General features: G+C 37.4%; 1 protein-coding gene across 2 annotated transcripts in view; it reads left to right on the top strand.

The window, feature by feature from the left end:
* Positions 1–17,181, top strand: part of YES1 (YES proto-oncogene 1, Src family tyrosine kinase) — a 50,481-nt gene extending 33,300 nt beyond the window's left edge. For both annotated transcript variants that reach the window (XM_084216981.1, XM_084216982.1), the window contains exons 2-12: positions 87–362; positions 4,450–4,549; positions 5,111–5,209; positions 8,181–8,284; positions 8,476–8,625; positions 8,844–8,999; positions 9,267–9,446; positions 11,624–11,700; positions 12,039–12,192; positions 12,732–12,863; positions 13,637–17,181. In XM_084216981.1, the coding sequence (XP_084073107.1) occupies positions 95–362; positions 4,450–4,549; positions 5,111–5,209; positions 8,181–8,284; positions 8,476–8,625; positions 8,844–8,999; positions 9,267–9,446; positions 11,624–11,700; positions 12,039–12,192; positions 12,732–12,863; positions 13,637–13,845 (1,629 nt within the window). In that variant the 5' untranslated portion in view covers positions 87–94 and the 3' untranslated portion in view covers positions 13,846–17,181. The remainder of the gene's footprint in view (positions 1–86; positions 363–4,449; positions 4,550–5,110; positions 5,210–8,180; positions 8,285–8,475; positions 8,626–8,843; positions 9,000–9,266; positions 9,447–11,623; positions 11,701–12,038; positions 12,193–12,731; positions 12,864–13,636) is intronic.
* The last annotated feature ends 1,890 nt before the right edge of the window (positions 17,182–19,071 follow it).

The raw sequence follows: 19,071 nt of genomic DNA, 5'->3' as shown, positions 1-19,071 counted from the left end.
AACTTTTCAGGAATATCCTGTGTTAGCTATCTTAAGACCACATGAAGGTGAACTCTTTTTCTTTTTTTTCTCTCTCGTCCTCACAGAAGCAACTATGGGGTGCATTAAAAGCAAAGAAGGTAAAGGCCCAGCCATGAAATACAGAACTGAAAATGCTCCAGAACCTGTTATTTCCCATGTCAGTCATTATGGATCAGATTCCAGCCAAGCAACGCAGTCACCATCAATAAAGGGATCATCAGCAGTTAATTTTAATAGTCATTCCATGACTCCTTTTGGAGGGCCTTCAGGAATGACACCTTTTGGAGGAGCATCATCTTCATTTTCAGCTGTGCCAAGTACATATCCTAGTACTTTAACAGGTGAGTGTTACATAAAATGGTGCTATTATTATTTAGTATTATAGCCCCAAAAAAATACTGTGACACCTTGCCACACAGAAATAAATTGCAAATTTAAAGTAAATTGCCTTTTAGAGATTCCTGATTTTCAGTATCTTTACTGCTCATGTCATAATTCAGCCTGTATTCACTAGTGACTGGGACACAAAGCTTGGGTGTTTAGGCTTTTATTTTTGTGGAGACAATTAGGATCACAGTACAGAGAAATTTAAGAGTTACTAAAGACAATAATGGGAATAGTTGATAAAATTACATTAGAATTTGTAAGCTCTGGAAAGGATGTGTATGTGATAATGGCTTTAAACTCGGAGAGATGTACAAAATGAAAGACACTTCAGATTCAGGAAATTGATTTTTTAAACTGGCTTTAAGTCTGATTACTTTTAAATTACATTAATACAACATTGAATGAATTTATAAAGCTAAACAGGATTTGCATTGTATTCTATGTACTTTACTGTGGGAACAATATGTGTGAAATGGAAGAGTAGAATTCCCATTTTTGGTGGTCATATGAAAACCAGAATGGAAATTGTAAAGATAGAATTTGCAGCACACAGAGACCTTTTTGGCTGAGGTATAGAAGATACAGCATTTTAAAGCAACATGCACATTTGATGTTATAAACCTACCTTAATATGAAAATCTTAAAACTTAAAAAAATACTGATTTTGTCCATGTAGCTAATAATTTTGATGGATATTTTGAGAGGAAGCTGTGATTTATTCTTTTTTTTCAGAGACACTAAAAAGACAGACTAATTTATTTTACAAGCTCTGTACAGACACTTCAGAAAACAGAGTAAATAATTCCTTAATAGTCTATTTCTAGTTTTCCCACAAACTTCTAATGTTGGCACAATTACAGTGCTGAAGCGTTTGCATTGTTCCAGTGGCATTTAAAGTCTTTTAAAAACACAAGAAATCTGAGATCCTTGAAAACACATTATTTAAGCAATTCAGGAAACCAAGTATGAATTGTCAGGACATGAATGATCACCTCATGGTCCTTTTCTTGGGAGTACATTAAAAACCAAATAATTAAAATTAACATCTAGCCTGTATCATTTATGAGTCAACTCTGAATCCTTCTTTTGGATGAACATATGCAGAAATTAAATAAGGGTAGCGTTTATTTGTTTTCATTAGCTCTGCTGAGAAAAGTTTATTTTATTTCAACTCTCCCAAGGACCTTGGAATATTTCTTCTTACTAGATCTGGTTCCTTGGTCATGTAGGAATCTCCAGCAATGCATGCAGGTCATAACCAGACATCAGGGATGTAGCCCCCCACTGGGTACCACAAATCCTTTGCTGAAGAGACCAGAAGGGATGGTCTCTTGCCTGTTCCTGTTCCTGCTGGTTGTTGAGTGTGTTGTATCTTGAACCAGAGTCAACAAGAGAAATTTCTCATGAAAAGAGAGTCTGATATCTCATCAGTGTGAAATCAGTTATCAGCAGGCAGGCTGATTTGTGTGAATGCTCCCATTGTTTTCCAATTAGGCAAAATGATACTGCATGTGAAATTATTCCTCCTTGTTCTGTAAAACCAGCCCATCCACAAAAAACATACATACATAAATACATACATACGTAAATAAAATTGCACTAACAATTATTTGGTACGTTCAGTACTGCCTTTCAGATCAATCAAAATTGGGTGGTTTTGTGAGCAAATGAGATGACAGCCTTCATCTGCTGTAAGCTTTTTTATTTGTGACCAATAAAACACTGGATCGCATTCTGTTACCCTTTGCTTCACAAGAGAGGAGAATAAATGGGCTTGTCAAACAGGATGTAAACGTCAGTAGTACTTATCCAGTTGATCAGTGATGAGTGACAAGAGGATGATATGGTTGTCATCGTGGCCTGTAGTGAGGCTAAAAAGTTGAGCCATCTTTTATTCCTCTAGAGCAGAAAAGAAGAAATCTGAGTTAGTCACACTGCTTGTGTATTACACACTGTCTTCAGATATTTTGAAGTCATAGAATATTCCTGAAAATCAAAGCAGAAAAATGGACTACTGTTCTAGCCTTACATGAAGCTATGCTAGTGCTCTGTAATCCCCTTGCTGAACAAGAAGGTGAAGTCTTCTCTCCAAAACCAGTCATAGATTAGAGGGTGGCATACTGACCTAATGAAAGGAAAATCTTTAAGGAAGTCTTGTGGCTGCAGATAGTTGGAGCAACTAAACTCGATCATCTCACAGTGGTTCACAAAGAAAACAGCTGCAAGAGACTTGAAATATCATTTGACAGTATCTGTGTTGATGCTGTTCTCTTCAAGTATTTTATTATTCTTTGCTATTAAAAAATAACACCTGTGACTGAGAATAAAAAGAGGGTTTATGGTAGCTGAAGTTTTTCAAGTTTCTTTATATGCAGCTAAAAGCTTTTGTGGTATTGTGATTTGAGAGTATTGATTGTTTCCATTTGCTGAAGAACTTTCTGGGGATGGTTTATTTCCATAACACTTGCTTTTCGTTTGTGTGAATACAGTTGGTATCTTCACTATTTTCTTGCTCTACCTATCCGTTTGTGTCATCAAAATAATGTAGTAATAAAGAGAAAAATTGGTGGAACTGTTTTGATTTTTAACTTGAATTAGGAGCTGCTAACTTCTAAGAAATATTTTAATTCATTTTGAGTTCATAAATCACACTTTAAAAAAAAAAAACCTCAATTACTCTAACCTCCTGTGGGGATTTTGTTCTGTTTTTCCTAGCGGAACTGTAAATTCATTTCCAGCTGAGGCCTGCTGAGAGACTGTAACCACAGGAAAACTCCAAATCAAACTACTTAGGTGATTAGGAGCTCTTACATGAGAAAATCTACATTGCAAAAGAATATTGCATATAGACTGTTCCCATTGCATTCTTCCTTTCTGATCATGGTCATGCTAATTTTAAGACCTAAATTAGATACAACATGTTTCTCTTGGTGGACTTTCATGCATATTAGAGATGTAGTATTATACATTTTAAAATATGTTATTGGTTGGACTATTGTTATTAGACTTCCTAAATGTTAATTAGACTAAGAAATAGCATTTCTAAGGATTAAAAAGTCTTTCTGAATTGTCTATTTGTGATTTTCTATTTTAACTTTCTCATGGTTTTGGTACATGGTTCTTTATTTTTGCTAATAGCTTGTACATCTCAAACAGCCTTTTCTCCTTTCCCTCTTCCTCTTCTCCGTCTTCCCAGTTTTATAGATTAGTTCTTTGAAGTATAGAAAAATGTTTTATGCTGGTAAGTGTAGAAGCCTTCCTACCATCCACCTCTCTTACATCTGTCTTATTTGGGGGACGTGTTCAACAGCATGCGCTATACCAGCAGTGGGATGGGAAAGCAAATTCCTTAGTGTTGGTGGAGTGCAGCTGTTCCTCATATGACCTGTCTTGGTCCTTGTTCTCTGGAGTAATGCACTGATGGATCATCCTCAGCAAGGGTCTGCTTCATAGGTGGGGAGACTTGGTGGCATCAAAAAAATCATCAGTGCTAAAGCAGAGGAATCTCTTTGTCCCCAAGAGAATACTTTAATTTCTGGTTCAGTTCCTTGGGTAGGTTTTGTGTAACCTCAAAAAGTTGGGAATGCATCAGTTATTTATAGCTAAGTGCAGCAGGAACTTTCACTTCTGTGAAAATTAGTGTCTGATGCTTCACTATCAAGGTGATGTAGGTTCTTCCAGAATTGCATTTCTTAACAAGAAGCAAGCTTAATAAAGAAGCTATGGGTTTGGGTTTTTTTACTGATGATGCGTCATGCAGGTTTCTGTATATAAGTGCTGTAATTATTAATGTGGTTCCAGTGATGTGTCTAGTGGCCTTTTGTGGTGTGGAAGCATATTTTCAGAATGTCTGTTTATAGGCATAGCTCTGTCCTAAGAAATTAGCAGGTTATTGATCTGTCTCCCAAAAACAAGATGCAACCCAGAGTGCTTAGTTGCTTCCAAATCAAAACTGAGTTATTGTTTCATGGGCAAGTCCTTAAATCAAGTGTTGCAACATTACTGCTGTATCATATGGGATTTTTTTTTCTTTTTCTTAAGGTGGTGTTACTGTATTTGTGGCCTTATATGATTATGAAGCTAGAACTACAGATGACCTTTCATTTAAGAAAGGTGAACGGTTCCAGATAATAAATAACACGTAAGTGTTCTCATTCACAGACCTCACTGGGTTGTTGGAAATAATTAGATCCTTAGTTCTTTTAGAAATCCTTGTATCCTATTTCAGTGAAGGGTAATAGATTTTTTTTTAAAATACATTCAATATTCAACAAGCATGGGGTTAAAATATATAATACTGCTAATACAGTAATTTTTCAGGTTGAGATCAGGGTTTGGGTGCAGATGTAGAACTACAGCACCCCAAGCCTTTTCTTGGTTGGGTGACTTCCTTCCCCTCCCTGTCCCAGCAAGGCACAGCTACCCCCTTGGGGCAGCAAAGGTGGGGACAGGTATTGCTCCATCCCAGACTCTGCACCTGGAGTTACTCTCTGATCTGGAGAGGCAAATTCCACTAAGAGGCATTTGTGTTGCTCACAACAGGAAATGTATGTAGGTGCAGCACAACCTATTTGAGATGCCCTCATAATTAAAATAACATGTTACCTAAATTTACCTGCCTTTCATATGTGACTACCTTACAGGTGCTAGGGAATTATGTATTGTGTTTCTGTGTGGAAGAGGTAATGATGTTTCATTGCAGGGAAGGAGACTGGTGGGAAGCAAGATCCATTGCTACGGGAAAGACAGGCTACATCCCAAGCAATTATGTAGCTCCTGCAGACTCCATTCAAGCAGAAGAGTAAGACATTGTGTCCTGTCAATTTTATACACTTCCTACCCTGTGGTGATACTGGTTTTTAAATTCATTATATGTAATATTTAAAGGTAAAGTAGAAGAATACTATTAATGAAAAGATAGCAGTGCTACTTGGATTATGTCAAAGGCGTAATTATTAGTAAGCATGAGGTGGACATGCATGCAGATGTTTTCTGACTGCATGCTACGTGCAGGGCTAAAGGAGAAAGGATGGGAGAATTCAGTAATGATAAAAATTGGAGGGCCTGTCTTGTGTATCATATAAAGCAAAAATTTATGGGTTTTAGCTAAAGAGTTCGCACACCAACTCAAGGTTTTTATCCCTATTTTTGCTTGCAAAACCCTGAGTCAAGATCAGCTATATACTTGGTATTACCTCACCTTACATTCTAAAAAAGCATTTGTGTACACAATTATTGTTAATCTATTAATCTGTGATAATGTTTTGGTGATAAAATTCGATATGCTAAGGACTGCTATGAATTTGGAAAATTATACTGCTTGTGTACCAATACTTCCTGTGTTTGTTTACTAACATACTGGAGTGTTTCAACAATGACATAAAATGACTGTGCATCCCATAGGTTGGAGTAGGGATTGTATTTGTTGTACTAGAAATATAAAGTTGCCCAGCTCTTGTTTCAGTGATACTGCCAATCAGCAGTTCACTGATATGTGATCTGTGCACTTCTCTGTTTGCTACTGCATGTCTGGGAAAAGTGCCTGATTTTCAAGATGTTTGCTGAATCTCAAGCTGAGACTTTAGCATGTTGCTGCTGCTGCTCTCACTTGGCTCTGTGCTACTAAAAAATTATAGCATCAAAGACACTCTGTTATTTTGCACCCTTGAGTTTCATCTGGTTTTAAAATTAACTTTTGATTATTTTGGGGGGAAAAAAAGTCAAAGATTTCTTTTTTTAAAACTATGCAATAAAAACTTAGGCCATTACAACTGCAGTGGTGGTAAAATGGGTATGGTAGCCCTTTACAAAGAAAGCATAGCTCTTAAACACTGGTCAGAACAAAGTGGTGCCATTTGTCATAGGTTTATGTGATGACTAGAGGTGAGAGTAAAGGGTGATGAAATGAGGAACATTCTAAAAACTGTTTATTTTTAAAAACAGTGCTAATTTTATGAAATATCCCCACAGCATTTGGAATACAGTTCATTTGCTTTAGAGTTTGTTAGCCCTGTGCTTTGATAGAGTTTGTAGATTTTGTGTAGTGATTGCGATTAGAAATACAAGTGCAAATGCCATACAGAGCCCCAGGTTGCTAAGCATTTGTCTGTGGCCTTTTCTAAGCCTGGAGGCATTTTTAGCAGAAACTGCTTTTGACAAGATCCATATTATTTGTGTGCTTTTTTTAATGACACCATAATATAAATGTTTAATTGTCCCTAAAAAAGAAAGCAATTTCCCTACTCTTGTTTTATAGGTAGTGAAATAAAACAGCACTTTACAATACAGTGTGTAAATTGTTGTAGTCTGGGGAAGAGGCATTTTCACGTGAAGTTATGAACTGGGTTAAAGTTTGTTTCTGTAAGATTTTAGGTCACATCCAAATTGTTTCCAGTGTGTATACTCTCATATCCATTTCTAACTTTGCACATCTCCTTCAACACTCAAACTGCAAATACAACAAAATGTAAGAATAAGTTTCGAATTCCCATGTGATTGCACAGGCCATTCTGTTCATGGCCAGCAAAGTGATCCCTCTTTATCTACATTTTTTCCCTAGAAAATATTTCACCCACAAAGCCATTGTTTTGGAACAGTTTCCAGTACTACTTTTCCCATCACTCATTAAGCCAAATTAGCGTGACGATAAGATAGTGACAGACAAAAATGTTTGAAATTTACATTTTACATCACTTTGTAACTTCTGAGGCATTTAATATAAACAAGATATAGTTAGAAAGAAATCTTAATCCAAAGTCTGGGGATTCATATGAAGATGGACCTTAAAATTATCACTGTCTCAGGACAGCACTGTATGCAGGCTGTTTATCAGGATAGACACGCTGTGGGAGTATAGAAGAAAAAACTCCTTATGTGAAAGAGCTGAAGGCAAGAAAAAATGCAAGTCTTCTAAAACATCTGTATTCTTTTTGGTATCAGAATAATTCAGCAATTTGTAATGTTACTCACAAAGAAGTAAATGACACCTACCATAGGACTGTTCCTAAATGATCAGTAGAAAAAAGGGTTCTCTCTGCTGAGGTAGAGAAAGATGGGAGGCAACAGAAATTGAAACAGGAGAGTTTCCAGCTGAATGTAAGAAACATTTTTATCCTGAGGACAGCCAGGAAGGGATATGGGTTGCCCAGTTGGTGATCTGTCCTTCAGGGTTTTCAAGCCTGAAGTGGACTAGATCCTGAGCAACTATGTGTGATGTCACTGCTGACCCTGCCTGAAGCAGGAGGCTGGACCAGGGAACTCCAAGGGTCCTGCCAACCTGAATGAACCTGTCATCCAATGATATTTATGCACACTCACTTTGTATTAAATATTGTTTTCTAACATAAAGCCAAAACTTATTAAAGAAGGTATTTCAGCTGCTGCTGTTTTGAATGTGCTACCAAAGTGTGTCATCTGATTCATCTTGGCCTGAAAACTTAGCCTGAGGAGGGTGTTCCTTTCAATGTTAAGAACAGTTGATGTCCATTGCTAAACCAGCAGAAAACCATGGTGTTTGCAGATACAGGCCTCTTTGCATGTATTTTGTAAATAACAGAAATGGGAGTCATACAGAAATAGGTCATCTTAATCTTTTGTCTGTATGGATGGCATTGCTTTTGTTGATCTGTATCTGCTTTGGGATACTTGTAGCCCAGCAATTGTTTTGGAATATTAGTAGTCCAGCAAGTGCTTGAGATTTCTAAATCTTTTGCTTATTTGACTACCAAAGCATAGGAAGCTTTTATTTACATATTTCCTTTTAAATTTTCTAGGTGGTATTTTGGTAAGATGGGCAGGAAGGATGCAGAAAGGCTACTTTTAAATCCTGGGAACCAGCGTGGTATTTTCTTAGTAAGAGAGAGTGAAACCACTAAAGGTACGTATGTGTCTGTGTGTCTCTTCTCTCTCCCGTTCCCTGCTCTCCCCAACACCAAGGTGAACATTTTTATGCCTGTCCCATGATACACATGAATGTGCACACCATGTATGTGTGCCATGACACTTGGGGAGATACGTTAAATACCTTTTTATATTTTGGAGAAGAACCGGATGTGACTTTTTTCCTAGGTGCTTATTCCCTTTCTATACGTGACTGGGATGAGGTCAGAGGCGATAATGTAAAACACTACAAAATCAGGAAACTTGACAATGGTGGATACTATATCACAACCAGAGCACAATTTGAATCTCTACAGAAGTTGGTGAAACACTACAGAGGTAAGCCCAAGTTCCAGTGTCCCAATATTACCCTGTGCCTACTGTGAGGAAGAAGGACTGCATCATTAGCTTATTCTTAAAATTCACAACTATAAAATTTCTTTCTGATTTCAACAAAAAGTAAATGGACTAATTGTTTTTTATCAACATTTTTACTTTTGTTACAGTCTTACCCTTGCTAAACTGTGATGTTGTTGATTATTTTTTCTGTTTTCCAGAACATGCTGATGGGCTGTGTCATAAGCTAACAACTGTGTGTCCCACCGTGAAACCACAGACACAGGGACTAGCAAAAGATGCTTGGGAAATTCCTAGAGAATCTTTGAGACTGGAAGTTAAGTTGGGCCAAGGATGTTTTGGTGAAGTGTGGATGGGTAAGAGCTTAATGTGACACATTTCAGTTGTTCCTGTGAATGTTTTAATAGTATTTTAAGTAAATTGGGATCGGGATCTGAAAAGATAATATCATAGAGAAATGAAGGGAAAAAATACCAGTTATGCATGTAATGGTAAAATTAATATTCAGTATAGTTCTAGTTTATGGTTATTCTGTTAGCTAAGAAAACAGAAGGAAAAAAAAGTTTCAGCAGAAAATCTCTTCAGTATGACAGTGGGGAATAAAACCTGATCTGATTCTCTAGGAACATGGAATGGAACCACAAAAGTAGCAATCAAGACACTAAAACCTGGTACAATGATGCCAGAAGCTTTCCTGCAGGAGGCTCAGATCATGAAGAAGCTACGACACGACAAGCTTGTTCCGCTGTACGCAGTCGTTTCTGAGGAACCAATCTACATTGTCACCGAATTCATGACAAAAGGTCTGGGACAGAATAGTTAGACATACTACATTTAAAAGGTTATTTAAGACCTCAGCAACAAATCAAATGTTTAATTAATGTTATGTATAAGCTAACTGGAGTATAAGTGTTAATTTTGATTAAATTAAAATGAGCAACGCTTGACCTACTTGGAGCAGTCCTGATTTAGATTATGGGCAGAGGCATGATTCTTTTGCACATCTGTGTCACCCTTTCTAATCTTTCAAGTACAAGACTGGGTTGGTTTTTTTTTCTCCTCATTTTTAGTGTGTACTGTCCATCACATTTAAATGGAACAGCGTAGCAGGGAGTATTATTATGAGATTATGCCTGCCTGTAGACAGGTCATGCTAACAACAAAACATGTTGGGCTTTGGGTTTTTTAGTGTTTCTTTCCCAGCAGTGTAGTAGTAAATTTTAAAAAGCTTGAGTGTTTTTTTTCCCAGACTCCCTCCTTTATCCCCTTGTTTTCAGTCTTTGATCCTTCTTCCTTTGCTCTGTGTCATTTCCCCCTCCCCCTACTGCTGAAACAGAGATTTAGAGATTTAGGCAGAGTGTAGAAATAAACATCATAAGCATATGACTGTTAAGAAGCAGCAGATTTCCAAGTAAATTATTCCATTTTTTTATAAAATGCAGACTTCTGTTCAAGTCAGAGAGAAATTTTGCTATCCTTATAAGCTACAGAAGCAGGGGAGGGGCTGGTTGTGTTCAGTACTGCACTACAAATGTTTGGGTTTATTTTTTTCCTGTTTGGATGGGGTTTTTAAAGGGTTGTATAAGATCAAAAAGGTAAAAATGAACAGAAAATGTAAAAACTTCTTTCTGCATTTTTGTTCGTAAATAACACTAGACAACCATGCAAAGTCAGTTTTCATTGTTCAGAAATCAGGTTTCAGCAAGGCAGTAAGGAAAAAAATATTTCTAACTGCCTAAAGAAAAGCAAAGTTCACTACTAGAACTGGTTACATTGCAAAAGCAGAAGAATTGTAATTTTTCTAAATTATGGATTCAAAATGCTGTTGGAACCTTCTCTTTATAGCTTTTCTTTGACAAAATTCTCATATTTTACAAAACCTATAGAATTTTCCTTGTTCTACACTACTAGAACAATTTATTTTTATTTCGCTTTTCACAAGGAAAAGAAGCAGGTACAAACTGCAAAGTATCCAACTGTTTTTTGCAGTGTGGACAGGTTACTAGAGATCAGTGAAATCTTTGCTCCTCTTCAGTCCTTTGATCTCATGAACCAAGGTCAGAAAAAGTCTGTGCAAACACACACAGCAAACAGCAGCAGCAGTGTGGGTCTGGCCTGACACATTTTTACTTTCACTGTGCAAAAATACAGCAAGTCACTAAAGTGATGTTGGAGAAATCTAATTTAGAGTTGTTGCTGTTAACAGCTGTGAATCCACTTCAGGATATGCAGTCAAGTAGTTTCTCTCCCCACCTTGGCCACACTTGTAATTTTGTTACTGTAATTCGGACAGTGACAAGAGTGATTAGTTACAAATCTTTGCCAGTTTCTTAGGAAAGAGGTCCTATTCTTACCTCGTGTGATGTAATGCCACCTGTAAAAACTGTTATGTAGGGACAAAGCTTTACTGCACAAGTAGAGGTTGGAGTACCTGAAATCAGTCCTTGGAACTGATTTCAGATACTGCTCCTGTAATGTTCTGGGTACAGTTGCATTATATAAATTGGAGAAAATAAGGTATTGTAAAGAATGGAAGATAGTTTTCCCTGTAAGAAAAAAAAAGCAACAATTTCAGAAAAATACAAGTAAGGGATAGTTTTTTTTGTTCTGCAATTTTAAATCTCACAGCAGAAGAAAGTCTAGCTAGGAGGAGAACTGATACCAACAACACTGGAAAAATTACATTGTATTGCCAGAAACAGCAGTCTGTTTTGTTATCGTTTAGTTATTTGCATTAATGAAGTGGATTCCAAACCACTTGGATAGAATTGCACTAACTAGTTCTGAGTGCAGAGGTAACTATGGGCATGATCATTGGGTCACATATTCTAGTAATGATGGATTTTCAAATATAGATTTCATGAGATAAATGTGTCAATCATGATGTCTAAGAAGAAAATCTCATTTGTGTTTTCAGATCAAGTTAATGGTTTTTTTTTTTCCTCTTTTTTTTTCCCCCAAAATATGTTATGTTTTACAGGCAGCTTGCTAGACTTCCTTAAAGAAGGGGAAGGGAAATACTTAAAACTCCCACAGCTGGTTGACATGGCTGCTCAGGTACCAAAAAAACTTACAAAACTTGTATTTTGTGCCTAGAGAAGAGGTTTCACATATCAACTAAACATAAATATCAAATGGTGCGGCTGTTGTGTGCTGCTCTGTGTTACACCTTCTGTTGTGGGTTTGTGATTTGTCAGAAAGGAAACAGTCTGGTTTGCAATTAGCAGATATTGCATAGCCAGACACACTGATCAGTGCCAAGCTCTTGGTTGCTGTGCTAAAATTCCTAAACTTATCAATGGGAATGGAGCTAAAATAAGGGGGTGCAGCTTAGTGCTTGGGAGAAATGTATATAATCATGAAAAACAACCTTTTATAACACTTTTATTTTTAAGATTGCAGATGGCATGGCTTACATTGAAAGAATGAACTACATCCACAGGGACCTCCGGGCAGCTAACATTCTTGTAGGAGACAATCTTGTGTGTAAAATAGCAGATTTTGGTTTAGCAAGGTTAATAGAGGACAATGAGTACACTGCAAGACAAGGTAAGGCCAGTTAATTTATTTAATTAGACCAGTTGCCTTTCAATTGCTTAGAACTATTATATTTAGCAGAACATGCCTGTGAATTCTGTGTTCATGGGTAAAGATCATGCATGGAAGTGTGCTTTCACAGCTCTGTTTAGGTGAGCCTCTCACCTAAGTGTAATCCTAGTAAACTTCTTTTGTTCCAAGTTATGTGGCAGTTTGTTTGTGTTTTCAAAAAACACTCTTAATTATTTTTGGGGAATAAAACATGCTACAGTGTGAAGAGATGAGATTCAAGAGAAGTTGTTCATCAGGTTCACTTTTTGAAACATATTTAAGTAGGACTCTCAGATGTCTTTAGTGCTTCCAGATATTGTAGCCAGTAGTAGCTGTCCTGGTTTGAGAAATATTAAAACACTATTCCACCTTGAATTTTATCAATAAAGCAAAGTATAAAAATATTTTTAGTGTATTATTCTTTTCAAAATATTTTGAAGTGTAAGCAAATTGTGGACTAGCAAGGGAAAATTGAGCATCTGTCTTTCCAATGTTTGTAGGAGCTAAATTTCCAATTAAATGGACCGCTCCAGAAGCAGCGTTGTATGGTCGGTTTACAATCAAGTCGGACGTGTGGTCATTTGGAATTTTACTGACAGAGCTGGTAACTAAGGGGAGAGTGCCATATCCAGGTAACAGGAAGATTTAATAGATTTTTCTTTTCTTTGTTGTATTCTCTGCCTCTGAACTTACCTGTTGTACTTTTTCCCTTCGTTCAGAGCCCAGAGTTGAAAAGCAGAGACAAAAACTTAGTCAGACCTTACTGGTTCCTTTGTTCACTAAGATACTTTGGTTTATGTTCAGATTAAATCTTGCATATTATAAAATGTTTTAAGATAATAGCACTTCTAAATGTGACTGACAGTTTATTTCAAATTAGTGGGTATCCTTATGTTTTCTATCTGTCTGTTCCTGATATTTCTACTTCTGACATTTTCCCAGACTACAGAGAGCATCACTACACTGAACCTGCTTAACCAGTTTTTGAAACTAAACATTTTTCAGCAGATATTTTGCTGGATCTGGAATGTGTAAGGCAGTTCTGTTAGGGATATTTCAAGCCTTTTTCTTGGCCTGATTTCAAATTAAGTTGTCCTTAAGTGGAACCTAAGGCAGGGAAGACCCTATTTGGGCTTAATTCTCCTCTCTGAAAGGACAGGTCCAAGGCAATGGGAAAGGGAGAAAGGGAAAAGTACTATGTGTTGAGGAACTATCAGCGTACTGAAATAATTTTCAGAAAATGTGTTTAATGCAAAATGTAAAAAACTCATTCACTATAAAGTGTGTTCATTAAACGTTCTGTTCTGGTAGAACAACATGCTTTGCAGCTGCAGAGGTTCTTGAAAAGCTTTGGGAAACTGTTCTTTGCATAATGTCATTCAGAGCTAATATGCTTTCCTTTTAGGAATGGTGAATCGAGAAGTTCTGGAACAAGTGGAGCGTGGGTATAGGATGCCTTGTCCACAAGGCTGCCCAGAGTCTCTCCACGACTTAATGAAACTGTGTTGGAAGAAGGACCCTGATGAGAGACCAACATTTGAGTATATACAGTCTTTCTTGGAGGACTACTTTACTGCTACAGAACCACAGTACCAGCCTGGAGACAATTTATAAGCCAACAGTCTATGTAACATGCACAAATCTGCCAAATGTAAAAGACTTGCAAAGAATTCCTGAAGTCTCTAAGGAATCACAGGAAAGAAAATCTTCGCTACTTTGCATGCTCTTAATGGCAAACTGGAATTTCATAATGCAGTTGCACAAAACCACTTTTAAAGTGTTATACTCTGACTTACCAATGACATATTTTTTATTTTTTCCTCTTTCCCAACTTATTTTCAGGGTCCAAAGGAAGCTTACTGAAAATACGGGGCAGAAAAAATGAGTGTTGGTGTGAACAATAGCAGAAAAACCAATGTTTCAAATCCTTTATTCTCCCTCCCAGTGTTTGCTAATCATTATACTATTGAGGGAATTGTCTGGAATTAGTGATCTTGGGGTAAGGCCTTTTTAAAGCAGAACAACTTTGTGGGACCAAGCAATTCTATTCCAGTTCGGTAAAACTCCCTATGTTTAAAACTACATGTGTGTGCCCCCACCCCTGCAAAACAAGAGATGGTACAACTGTATTTGATTTATAGTCTCAATCTTTAAGCTTCCACTTTCATGGACTTAATTAGGGTAGGCAGGTAAAAAGAGAAATTGGAACAGTGAATGAGAAACTTGATTTAAATGGTAGACCTCAATAGTGAGATTAGAGAGCATAATGCACTGTGTTAATACTTGTGTTAATATAACTGGAAAGTAGCATGAGAGATTTTTCCTTTTTTCTTTCTGCATAGCTAATTAAGAATAATGAAGGTAACTAGAAAATGAGGTAATATTTTATAAAATTGTGTTGATAAAGTATGATGATATTTGAACTTGAAGCTATGTAATACAATCACGGGGGGAAAGCCTTTAATCTTTTAAGCTCCAGTGGAACAGCGAGCTTTTGTATGGGAAGACTACCTGAACAAAGTCACAAAGTTCACCAGGAAAGCAAGACTGAAGCTGGTAAATGGCCACCTTTTAGTCCTTTTTCAGAGACAGGTTTGGTACTGTTGTATGTGGCTTGTAAGTGTTAACGAGGGTGGGTGCCACAAGTGCTATCTGTCACTAGTTCAGGGATTTGATTGCACTTTTGCTTTTCTCGGCTATTAAGACACACCGTTGCTCTTCCCATTTCTGCCCTTCCTACAGAATTATTTAACTAAAAGTAAGTGAAAGAAATGTGAAAGTTTAAAAAGTAAAGGGATAAAATATATTTAATATTGTCCAAGTAATGAAATTTGCTGGTATTGAGCCCAGCTGACACTACATCTAGATTTATTTTCTTTGGCTACTGACATATCAAGCAATAACGTCATGTCTTTTACTCAACAATTTGCATGAGAATCTTGAATTTCTGATCAAGCTTATATACTTTAATTTTGAAACACTCTTACGTAGTTACTGGCTTGGAATTCATATTATCATTGTGAAGCTATCCAACAAATGAATTCAGAAGAGCTGGTAATAGAGTTCTGGTACTAAACTTAACATTCATGGGTTTACACTACATTGAATCCAACTACCAAACAGATCTGTGTAGGAACAGTGCCATCATTTTTCATTTTCCCTCATCATTGCTCATCAACTGTACATCTGTGGTTATCAAATTTTAAAAGGGCTTTCTGTAAGAAAAATAAAAACAAAACAAAAAACACATACACAAAATACTCAAAAAACCCAAAAAATATGATGAAATTTTAATTTTTCTAAATATTTTAAAATAATAACACAATCATATGAGTTTATGTATTAATACAGTCATAACAAAAAATGCCAAAAATGATACTGGCATTGTATGGATTTTTAATTACTGAATGGAACAGTTCATTGTAATAACACTTGTATAGTAAAGGAATAAAACACTAACTTAATGAACGTGTTCATTGTAAATGGTTGTGTATTATAAAACTTCTCCAAAAGAGTTTGTATGTTTATGAAAATTTATTTGTTTCACCCGAAGACCTTGATGTGGTTCTTACCCTAACAGAGTTTAAAATTCACATTCACACTTTTTATATAAATAGTAATAAGTTTAATTATGTAACTAAGTATTTTTATAAAGTATGGCATTGTTGAACTGTTTTGCAGAATTGGTTCAAAATAAATTTCACCTTGATTGCATCTGCTTATTTAAGGTGGGGGGCAGAAGGTGGGAGGGGGACAAAAGCAGAGTAGCCTTCACATTGAGGGGAGAAGGATGGAAATAAAACATTCATGAGGTTCTTTTTATCCTCTGTAAATTGTACTTCCATGCAGGATTGTGAGTTTATTGTGCATTATTGCTGTTAAAAGAGACGGTTTTTAGACCAGTTCACAGGTCCTTGGCAGGAATGGGTTAGAACAATTCTGCCTGGGCATAAAACAAACCCCTCTGGTGGACAGATGGACTTGGGATTCTTGTGAGAGCAAGTCCCTTAAACTCTCAGCTGGCAGTCACTGTCATGCTGTTAGGCAAGCACATATCCTCCCTCTTGCTTTCTCTGGAATTAACAGCCACTGTTCACTTCAGTCTAATTTTTCAGGGATTTTATACATTTGTTCTTGTGATAGCCAATGTTTTATCTCAATCTCATTGAATGTTACCTGTCTCAACAGGTACGATTCCAAGTGCAGATCCTGGCACGTATATACTGTGCCACTGTAGGTCAAGGAGCTAGTACTGTTTGAGTTTCGATAATAACTAACACAGCACTAAAACCATTCTTCTTCCAGAACCTACAAACTGCAAAGTTTACTGTATTTTTAGTATTTCCTGTAATGTAATTAATGTTTTACTATTTTTAATGAGAACAATCATGTAATTTCTGGTAATCTGTACTCCTCCCTGTTGTCCATCCAAACCTTGTGATTCCCATTCTGCATGCTAGGCCTGCAGACTGTTTCTGTCATGCATTGTTTCAAGCTGTAGTATTTTAAGAATATTTTCATAGTATTTTTGAGTAAACTTCCAAACATAACATGTGTACGATCCTACTATTTAGATGACGTACATTCCTACTTCAGCATAAAGCATTATGAAAAGAACCTTATGTGTTCTTATCCTTGCAACCACTGAATTGTCATTTCACTAGGCTTGTGAGTAGCCCTTAAAACTTAAAAGTAGCCTTGGAAAGGATTGGAGGGGTTTTTGTTATGTTTGGTGGGTTATTTTGGTTGGTTGGGGATTTTTTTATTTTGTTTAAAGAAAGACTTCTAGAGTTTGCTGATGGGCAGAAACAAGGCAGAATGCTCTTACCCACACTCATCTACAATAGTAACGTTTATTCTAAAACACGTTTTCTGCAGCTGGAGTGAGTATAAATGAGTATAAAGAAGTAAACGTAATGAGCCCCCACTTTTGTTATTTATTTTCAACTGTTCAATAAACCTCTCAGTTTTTAAGTTTCCTGTGGAGATGCTGTAGATGTCTGTATTTGTGGCAATGTTCCTCTGACACAACTTTGCTTAGAGCGACGCAGTCATGTTGGGTTTAAACCACAGCGGCACTCAACATAAGCTAAGCAGCAAGCAGGAGACTCAAATCCTCACACCTGGCTTAAGGAATTTAGGGCTAGATTGGAACAACTGATCTGGGCACCAGAAGCACATCTGGGTGGATAAGTGCCTCAGTCCAGAACTGTGATTCACCCAATAACTATTGCCTTGTGCAGTAGGTATCTGGGCTCTCTGCAAATGTCTGGAAGTGCAGGTTCCTTCATAGACACACACATTGCTCCCACTTCAGCCTCATTGTAGTACAGGAACAAAACTGCCTTTGACCTTCCAGGCACTGCAGGAGTGTGACTGTCAGTGGCTGGGAGCGTCCCCCCAAATACACCTCTCTGACAGACACCTTTCCAAGATAGGGTGGGAAGAGTCAGGAGACGGAAGTGAGGTGGTTGTATCTATTTTTGATGTAACAGCCTGGAGTGTAAAACCTGGGTTCCAATCAAGAATCCTGGCTAGCAGGGTGTCAGCTGTGAGAGACTGTTATGAGGGTGTTGAGAGTTGGAAGCAGAACCCACTGAAGAACTTCGCCCTCAGCTGCAGACTTTAGCATTTCCTCAAGGACCAGATTATTTTCTCAGCACCTTCCTAGTGACACAGAGAGAGTGTTAGCTACAGAAACAGCAACAGCTTCCCTGCTTCTTTCCCCGTAAGCATAGGGGAGGAAAAGGGGGTGAGTGGGATAGAAGGATGGAAGCAAGCAGCTGAAGTAGCACAGTTCATCACTGGGCAGAGGGAAGCTGGCTGAGGGGTGTGGCATGGCAGATGTCATATGTTCTTGTCTCAGTCATATTTTGAAAAGGAGGTTGAAATGCAGGGGAACTGAAGAGCATCTGTTCCCTTGTGCACAGTGGAAATGGAGCAAGGCTAATGCCAAGTGCTGCTTCTGTTCTCTCTGGTGGCTCTGGGCAGCCCACCCTGACTGGTTTCTAGCAGATTGGCTTCATATTAGTTGGGGAGTCACAAGCATTGTTTTGCTCTCAGAAATTTCTAAGAATGAACCTTGATCAGCTCTTAGGAAATTAAAAAAACCCATCAAACAACAAAAACAAGATACTGAGAGCCTGACGAGAGAGTTACTGGCTCCTGGATCCCAAACAGCATATCAGACTCTGGGAGGTAGCTTAGCATTCCTTTCCTAGTGAATATATGTGGATGCAGGATTTTCTGTCAGGTTTCCCTCCTCTCCATGTATAAGTATGGTGTGCCTAGGAACTTTTCAGAGTTCAGACATTAGCCATGGGACCCATGTTCTTCTCTGGTCCTACTCTTTGAGCTTATTTTCTTTGTCAGTTCTGCATGCAAATGTGTTTTCTGTAGGGAGTACTCTGATAATATTTTTTAAAACATTCTCTTTAAAGGCCTAGTTTTTGTCAAATTGTAACATTTGGAGTATCAAAGTATTTATTTTTTGTGTATTTTTACACAACACCGTCCATCTTCTCTTGGTATGTAATTTACTGTAGGCAAGGAGAAACGTGTTGGCCATTGTGTTGTTTTTGTTTTGTTCTTAAAGACAAGACAGATACCCAGTTAAACTCAGCAGGGTCTAGAAACAGACTGGAAATCTAAAAGGGAAACCTGAATACAAGCAGTCTTGATGAATTAGTCATGTACCAACTGGAAAGCTGACTGCTGTGAAAGTATTCCTTTCTTTAATCAAAAACCACTGCCAGTAGGAGCACTTCCTTTGTGCCCTGCTGCTAGGTTATTGAGTCTCTAGCTGAGGCTGCTGGTAAGTACATACTGGGAAATGGATAA

This window comes from Fringilla coelebs (assembly GCF_963513975.1).
Source record: "Fringilla coelebs genome assembly, chromosome: 1".
NCBI classification, from domain to species: Eukaryota; Metazoa; Chordata; class Aves; order Passeriformes; family Fringillidae; genus Fringilla; species Fringilla coelebs.
This window is presented reverse-complemented; position numbering and strand designations above follow the sequence as displayed.